This window comes from Poecilia reticulata, linkage group LG19 (genome assembly GCF_000633615.1).
Source record: "Poecilia reticulata strain Guanapo linkage group LG19, Guppy_female_1.0+MT, whole genome shotgun sequence".
Lineage (NCBI taxonomy): Eukaryota > Metazoa > Chordata > Actinopteri > Cyprinodontiformes > Poeciliidae > Poecilia > Poecilia reticulata.
The window spans coordinates 24,589,410-24,597,781 of NC_024349.1; the positions used below are offsets into that span (position 1 = coordinate 24,589,410).

General features: G+C 42.5%; 2 protein-coding genes across 2 annotated transcripts in view; one reads left to right on the forward strand and one right to left on the reverse strand.

Annotated features, from left to right (window-relative positions):
- LOC103482110 (arf-GAP with dual PH domain-containing protein 1) overlaps positions 1 to 2,198 on the forward strand; it is a 27,968-nt gene extending 25,770 nt beyond the window's left edge. Inside the window, exons 8-10 of the mRNA XM_008438038.2 lie at positions 479 to 550; positions 636 to 864; positions 1,205 to 2,198. Of these exons, the coding sequence (XP_008436260.1) occupies positions 479 to 550; positions 636 to 864; positions 1,205 to 1,233 (330 nt within the window). The 3' untranslated portion in view covers positions 1,234 to 2,198. The remainder of the gene's footprint in view (positions 1 to 478; positions 551 to 635; positions 865 to 1,204) is intronic.
- A 1,661-nt stretch (positions 2,199 to 3,859) lies between these two features.
- On the reverse strand, positions 3,860 to 8,121 carry sox8a (SRY-box transcription factor 8a). Its single transcript, XM_008437957.2, has 3 exons — positions 7,552 to 8,121; positions 5,830 to 6,077; positions 3,860 to 5,745 (listed from the first exon to the last, which is right to left on the reverse strand). The coding sequence occupies exons 1-3, from the start codon at positions 7,950 to 7,952 to the stop codon at positions 5,021 to 5,023; spliced, it is 1,374 nt and encodes a 457-aa protein (XP_008436179.1). The 5' UTR covers positions 7,953 to 8,121; the 3' UTR covers positions 3,860 to 5,020.
- Between the last annotated feature and the right edge of the window lie 251 nt (positions 8,122 to 8,372).

Here is an 8,372-nt window from a genome sequence, read left to right on the forward strand (position 1 = left end):
TATATATGCACCCCATTGTACAGATCAATAATACATTTTTGAATATATTTTTTTATCATGAGAGAACTTTCTGAATTACCTAATCGCCTCAAAGAAAAACTGCCTAGAACATAACTCCCTTCAACTGAATTCTAGGAGAACCAAGCTTCTAATTATCAACCTGGAGAGCATGGCTTCTCTGCTCAGATGGATAAAGTTGCTCATCGAGCCAAATCCAAGAATTTTATATGTTGTTTTTGCCCTCAAAACAAGTAGTCCAAAACTTTTCTTTTTGGATCATTTGAGTAATAGTTCATGTCAAAGCAGTAACTTGAGATGGCTATTATTTTCCTTGTTAATTTACTTCCTAATTTACCTACTCATTGCCTTCTTTTCTTCTGCCAAGCATTGTTTGAAACCACTATTTTCTATGTTGGGTGCAAACTGCAGTTAAATTATTTTTCCCTCTTTGTAATTTCTCTGTCTCGCTCTGCTGCAGCACACGGAAGGCTTTAAGAAGAGGTGGTTCACCATGGACGACCGGCGTCTCATGTACTTCAAAGACCCTCTGGTGAGAAGAAACCAGATTCTGTCCCGGTCCTCTAAAGGCCTGACATGTTGGAGTAACGGGACCCTCTCTGTCCCCCCCCTCCCAGGACGCCTATGCCCGGGGTGAAGTGTTCATTGGCAGCAAGGAGAACAGCTACACCGTGCTGGCTGGCTTGCCCCCGACCACGCAGGGCTACCACTGGAACCACGGCATCACCATCGTCACGCCCGACAGGAAGTTCCTCTTTGCCTGCGAGACGGAGGCCGAGCAGCGCGACTGGATCGCGGCTTTCCAGAGAGTCATCAATCGACCGATGAGGCCACAGGAATACGCAGGTTGTTATTTGGAATGTTGGACAGGTGCAGATAGGAAGGCGGACCGAAACTGATTTTGATTGATTACCCCGTCAAGTCCATCTACAGTGGCACATTGTTCAATTTTCTGTGGTTGCATAATTTTTACCTTCATATTTCTTTAGTTAATTGTAGGGTTTTGCTTGTTTTTTTCTGTGATTGCAGAATTTTTGTTTGCATCGTTTTTGTGTATTTAGAAGTTTGCGTGGGTCATGTATTAGTTTCTACCTCTCGGCCGCCATATCATTCACACTAAGGAAGGCTGCATGTGCATCGGTTTGTGTCCGTACCTAATTTCCGTTTCCTTCATTGTTTTTTTCAGTGGAGGCCCATTTTAAACACAAGCCTTGAAGCCTACAGCAAGTCCAAAGTCATCTGGACCGGCCCAGTCAGAGAGATCAGAGACAGCCCCCCACCCCGCACCGCACAACAAGTGGGGAGGCATTGGGGTCCTGTCTGGGTAAGGAGGAGGTTTTTGGAATGGGCCAAGATTAAAAAAGAAAAGGAGAACAGAAGGACTCCAGTCTATGTTAAAGACAATGGTTGGTATGATCTAAGGTGGAAGGGTAGAGATGATGTCTTTTAATACTGCTCTTACCAACTTTGTGCTGTACATTGTCATACCAGACCCCATTCCCTCCCCCTGTTCTCCTGCCCCTCAGCCATGTGGACCTCTCATCTGCATCAAGCTACCCTTACATCCTTGGATTTCATCTTGTGAATGGTTCTTTCTGCCTGTGATCTAATGTAGCTATGTAACCTAGAGTCATGTCACTGGTCGCGTAACGAAGACAAACACGTTGTTAATTTATTGAATGTACAGTTTTCGACCACAGTGTCTTAATCGTGCGTGTGGAATCGTCATGTTTTCATTGAGGACTCTTGCGAGGTCCAACCTCTGGCGCTGAAACCCTGGGAAACCTGAATTCTACGAAGTGCTGTTAACAACAACCATGCCTACAAATGAAACTTGCACACAAACGCTCAGTGAACACCACCTGCTTGTTAACGACGGCGGAGCAGGCTGGTCCTCCGCGTCCAACCAGGGTCCCTTTTACAAAACCTCCACCCCAAACAGAAGCCGCGCCCTTATTTATTTGTACTGTCAAACATACCATGTCATCGTGGGATGCTAATTTTTTGCTGCTTTCTTGGATTGTAATGTGACGGGATTGTAATTTGTAGAACACGTCTACAAATGTTCAATTTGTTCTTTGTATCTTGATTCAAAGGCACACTGTTTTGTTGATTCTTGCATCGTCGTGGGAAATAAATTTGAAAATGAAAACGGAGGAACTAGAGACAAGGTTACAATATTTATATGTTCTGTGTCTGATTTGTTGTTTGTATGGTGGCCTTAGCATTAGTATTTTGAGAAACGATCCCGAGGACATTCTAAATGTTAGGTCAATGCCTAATTTGTCCAGCAGATGGCGCCATTAGACTGTGTACACAGTTACTCCTCCCATGTTGGAATTTGATTTTTATCCTGCTTACACTGTGTGTAACATATGCCTCATTTCCACTGAGCGGTACAGAATGGGTTGGTGTGGTTTGGTATACTATTTTGTATGTTTCGATTGTAAAAGTGACTCATAAAAACCGAGCCATACCACACCATTCCTGGACCCATTTGAGTTGTAGGTCTATAGGTCAATGGAACGGTAAAAATGTCACTGTGTGCGACAATCACGAGATACACTAGTGCTCATGTTTGTCGTCGCAATAGTATGAAGAAATGTTAGCAGGTCGGGTTTAACCCTGTCTCACCAACGGAAGTCCAACTGGCAGTGGAAATGCTTTCCTGAGTACACTGGTCCATGAAATGGTGTGTCAAACAGCATCAATCTTGATGGTGGCACAAGTTGCATCAACGGCAACCTGGCTCAGTGGAAACGAGGCAATTGAGGGACACAGGGACACCCACTCTCCACGAGTGTGATAACATAACAAAAAGCAATAACTCAAAGCAAGTGGAAGATATCTATTTTTCAGCTTAGAGCTCTTGATAGATAATTACCTTGGGCGGTGAGGCATAATACCCATCACTAACCCCAACTCTTTCCTCATCAACAGCTATTTGGCCGAAAACTGTCACTGGCAAATTTTTGGGTCTAAAGTAGCAAAGACCCGTCATCTCAGAGTGTGAAATCTACTAGACTGCGGTCAATGTTCTCCTTTAAAAGTCATGATGATTTGGACGTTTTCCAATAGAAAGAGAAGTGGGCTAAATGACTGCCAGTGTACCTGCCACCTGATGATCTCCCTCTCTGACACAACCTTCCACAGGATTCCAGCCATTGCAAACATAAATTTGTCAATGCTTCTTCTGTCTGGCTGCGCTGTTGTTGTTGGCTGCCAGGTTCTTATGGTAAACTGCTGAGACAGAGAGCCAGTGAGCTGTACGTGCCAGGCAACAGGAAGAGTTTAAAATCAGGTGGGACCTTTGGCTCAGCAGACCCCCAGTGTTCATACTGAAAGTAATGCATCCAGTCGGTCACTGGAACACAGAACATCTGTTACCAGGCAGATGAACCTTGGTGTAAGAGTATGGAACCAAAAAAGGGACATAGACTTTCTTTTTTTTTTTTTAATCAAATGCAAAAAAAAAAAGGTACTAGACCAAAGAGACCAAAATCTGAAAACATAATCAAACATTTTTTTCTATCCACATAAACATTATTGGTCTCCATGGGGAGATGTGCTCAATCTAAACGGCTCCATTTAAACCTTATAAAAAATCCGAAACAAATTGTTTCTTTTAGTGCTTTTATTTGTTGCCCCTAGTTGTAAACAGATCCTCTGAGCTAAAGTCTACTGTTTCTGCACACCATACAAAATACACTACAAAACGTATCTGTAGAATGACTTTAACAGTAATATCTGATTAAAGCCTTTTGGATGCATAATTGTTACCTACAAAATGTTATTCTTATGTAAAGTGACACTAGAATATTTTTCAATAAGCCACACCCTCTACAATCAACCAGAACCATTTTATTCAGGTGACGTCCCACATTAGATAAATCATCTCACAAATTGTACAAGTTACAAAAAAATAAACTCTACGATTTTTTTCGTGCAAACTGGAAACCTTGTAAGCAAAAGACCAAGGCACAGAAGACAAGAGCAATTAAGACATTTATTTGATTTTAAAAAATATATACCATGAGATTACAGCAGGCTTACAAAGACTCTTGTTGGACTGTCGGTAGTCAGCTTGCGGATTCAAACTTGCTTTGAGTTTGAATGTTTTCACAACGGCAGGTTCAGTTCCCATTGCATAGGTTTCTTTCTAGAGTCCAAAACATTCATGGTAGATTACCTGGACATTTAATATACCTATAATAAATAAAAAAATACCTGCAAAGAAGTCAACTTGTACTGAATGTTTCACTATTAGAGATGTGGGAATTATTGGGAGCCATGTCATCAAAGGTTCCCAACTTGCTCAAGTACGTTTAAGAAACTGTCCTAAACTACTGCTACCTGGACTGGGTTAAACTCTTCATTTGTTCTCCCCATTTTGCACCCCATTTTGTTGCTTCCTGTACTTAAACAATGGCATAGCAACATTTTCTGAGATATTTTCATGAATTTTTCTATGAAATGGTGTTTAAAAAACTTCAATCTTTTGTATAATTTCATTGTACAGTACTTAAGACCACCTATTTGTATGTATTTTACTTTTAAACTCCATTTGAACCAGTTGACTCTTATAAAATATGACAGATTATGACTTGATACATTTATATAACTATGAGCTACCTCCATTTGGCAGATTTTATTTATTAGAAAGACATCATCACATTGCCAACGCCGATTGTCAAAGCGGGTATGAAACAACCCTAGTGCATGGTGGGTAGTGGCTGATGTCTTGATTGTAAGGATTTTTTTAAAGTTCAGCTAACTACAAAGGTATGGAATGCCAAATGATTTTGAGTTTGGAGAATTTTATTGTTTTACCCTTTCAAGACGTCCAATTTCAAACATATTTCTAAGTACTTGTAAGTCTTGAGATTTTTTCTGCATGACAACAAAGGCCCGTGATGTTTTTCACATCACGGTAAACAGACGATGAGATTTTGGTTACTGTCTGTGAGCTGCGGTTGAGTCTGAAGGCAGACTTCAGTCCCTGTCAAGGCCTGGAGAGAGACGCGTAGACGGGCTGCTCCCAGACAGAGGGAGGACTGCGTGGAGGCGGCGCCAAGGCCAGACTGTTGATGAGTGGAGCGGTGTAAGACCTGCGAGATGAGTGAAGGTACGGATACTGGTACAGGCCGGCGGGGTAACCTGAAAACGCGCCGTAGAGGCTGGCGTTCTGAAGGTCAGTGTAGTCCGGCGGGTTAGGAGGAGACACGGAGGAGGAGGAACTAAGAGAGGTGTACTGAGGTTGGTGTGAGGGCAGAGGAGGTGAAGTAGAAGAGGAAGGTGATGAGCTGCAATGGCTCGGGCTCATCTGCTCTATTTTGATCTGAGGTTTTTGGCCAGTGTCCTCCTGGGGTACCTCTGCCAATGTCCCTTCAGGGGTTTTGAGGATACAGTTGACTGAGCTGTTGGAGTGAGCTTGGGCGCTTTGGGGGACGTATGATCCATTCAGGCTGCCGGGTTCCATCTGGGTTGGAAGAATTGTGATGTGGCTGTTTGGGGGAAGGTACTGGTCCAGCTCGTGCACATCAAAGCCATCTATGGTGCCGATGACCTCGGTGCTAAGCTCTGAAATGTCCACGTTGCTGAAGTCGATGTTTCGGTTGGAATGGATAGCGGAGCTACTGTCAACAGGACGATGGGCATCATGCTTGTTCCCTGTGTGCAGCTCAGTTTTAGGGGTTGTCGGGGGTGTTGGAGGACCATGAGGTTGACCTAAAGACAAGCAGACAAAAAACATTCAGTTTTTTTCACATTACATAAAAGATTGCAATTGCTAAGATTTTGTAATCCCATCACCTGGTCTGTCTGAATTGTAATTCTTGAGTGCTTCTTCTGCACCACCTAGCCGGGTCAATCCAGCTTCCGTCTTATAAAAGCCCTGCTGGGGCTGGTGCTGGTGTTGTGGTCTTGCGTCCCCTTGGCCCGGTTTCGCACTTTTGCGTCTTCGAGGTTGGTATTTATAGTCTGGATAGTCTCTCTTGTGTTGCAGTCTCAGCTTTTCAGCCTCCTCAACAAATGGCCGCCTTTCTGTTTCAGAGAGAAGTCTGAAACAAAAGACAGGAAGAAGTGACTGGACAGAGGCATTCTCTCTTTAAAGCATGCTAAGCATTATCTCTTATTTAGGAAAGGCAAAGACTGGTATTAGCATTACTGTTTGTGATTTAAAAGTTGGAACATTTTCCCATCATACCGTTCGAATGGTCTAAATCCTTTAACCGAGGTACTAAGAAAAAACTCCAGTGTTCATGTTTTTTTTTTTTTTCATCTGTACGGAACATTGAGTAGTCCTGCGCAACCCCCAACTCAGTTGTTGCTATGCATTGCTAGTTAGCGGTTTGATATAAAGTTAGTACATTGTTGGAGCAACACCAATATATCTTATCAGGCTAACAATATAGCCTGATATCAAGCTAACATTGTAGCCTGATAATGTTAGCCTGACAAGATGGCAATGAGCGGCATGTCTATAGACTGCAAAGTCTACCACAGGTAGCCTTACTAATTAACTCCATTTGCCTTGATTTATATATAAAAAAAAACACTGAAAGACTGTGACTCGAAAAGAGGAGAATATTAACATTTGCAAGTAGTTGTAAAATGTCCCACATATAATGGTTAGTGATTGTTGTAGCTCCTTAGTGGTTGGTGTGAAAACAGAGTCTTTCACTTGTAATAGTGCTTTTATTTCCGCAAAACCTATGTTACATATTTTTAAGCTTAAAAAAGCTTAAAAACAGAGACTGAAACATTATACTTGGGTTATTTTTCGATTGAAACCTTATAGTTAAATTCTGACATTAAGATATAAATGACACACAACCTTTTGATGGAATGACCTCACAGGAATCATGTGCTCATATATGTAATCGGTTTTTAATATGTGGAAAACAGGCTATTGAAAGAAGTGGGTTTTGTTTTTAACATTGCTTTAGTTTTTATCTCAGACATATTGTGATGTTTTAAATAGGGATAACATTATTTATGTAAATATGGATCAGCTGCTGTGTAAAATACAGCTCAATACAAATGTCACAACAATTCAAAGGCCCATAAAATGGCATTAGCATAAACAGCAAAGAAGTTTTTTTTAGATTTAGATTTTAGGTGGTAGAGATCCACTTCTGTCTTGGATTTCCATGATTGTGTCTTCCTGTTGGCTTCAGCCTCTGGGTCTAACTAATCTAAATTAATGAAAAATGAAGGAACCAGTAAGGTAATAAATTAAATTTAATTTGATATTAACGGACTATAATCTTTAAAAAGAACCTCAATTCAAAAATTCTAATCTCACTTTTCTCATTTTTCAAGTAGTGAGACTCGCTCATTAGGCTCAACCCTACAATGTAAAATTTCACATTTTCAATTTTCAAATTCCAAAAATCACCATCACATCTATGTCTATTTTCAAGGATAACTTCTGTGGACATTTTGGACACTTCTTGTCTGTTGTGTTTTGCTGTACTGTGGATCTTACCCTCCTTATATTTTTGCTCTATGTCTATAAAATCAGCCACTCACCTCCACAGCTTGCCCAGCGTCTTGCTCAGCTCCGCGTTGTGGAGGTGCGGGTACTGGTCCGCCAGTTTCCTCCGCGCCGCCTGCGCCCACACCATGAAGGCGTTCATCGGCCTCTTCACGTGCGGTTTGCTCTTCAGACTCCTCTCCCCCTGACTCGGCACGGGCACCAGCGACCAGTCGTACCCTTTCAGCACCTGCGACACCGCATCCCGGATGCAGGCGGGGAACCGCTCGTCCTCCGGGGAGCTCTCCGCTACAGCGTGCGGACGCGCCGCCGCCAGCGCGTCAGATCCGGCGGGAGAGTTTCCGACCTCCCGGTCCGGTTCGTGCCGGGGCGTAGAGCCGCCGCTGCTCTGTGGACTGCACGGATCCTCAGTAAGTAAGCTGTGCGCTTCAGCCATAGTTTGCAACTGGGCTTATTTTAGCGTCTCCAAAGTTCGCGGAAAGCTCTCCGAATGCGTAAAAGCGCGCGGTTCTGACTGGATCGCCACGAAAACAAATGAAGTTCTCTCACTGGAAAGATATGGCACGGGGCTGCCATCCCCCTTCACATTTTCCCCAATGTATGACAACTCTGACAAACTCATCGAAAAGTAAACGGTGCAATCTCTCCACCTCCATCCGCTCGCTATTGGCTTGCACAAAAAAAAAAAAAAGAAAAAAAAAGAAATTGGGGACCTCCTTCCCCAATTAATTGAAAAATTCAACGTCAGACACAGAATTCCAAGTTTAGAAAGTCTGCGATTTTGAAAACTGTTAAGTAAAAAAAAAAAAAAAATTATATATTACATGCATGGGAATTTAGCAGACAAACTATTTGT

Bases quoted from the DNA above. Each gene is read 5' to 3' on its own strand.
- sox8a (XM_008437957.2), bottom strand. From the start codon at position 7,952: ATGGCTGAAGCGCACAGCTTACTTACTGAGGATCCGTGCAGTCCACAG. The intron at 6,078-7,551 runs GTGAGTGGCTGA...CTTTTGTTTCAG, and splicing joins ACGCTGGGCAAGCTGTGGAG to ACTTCTCTCTGAAACAGAAA. The intron at 5,746-5,829 runs GTGATGGGATTA...GCTTGTCTTTAG, and splicing joins TTACAATTCAGACAGACCAG to GTCAACCTCATGGTCCTCCA.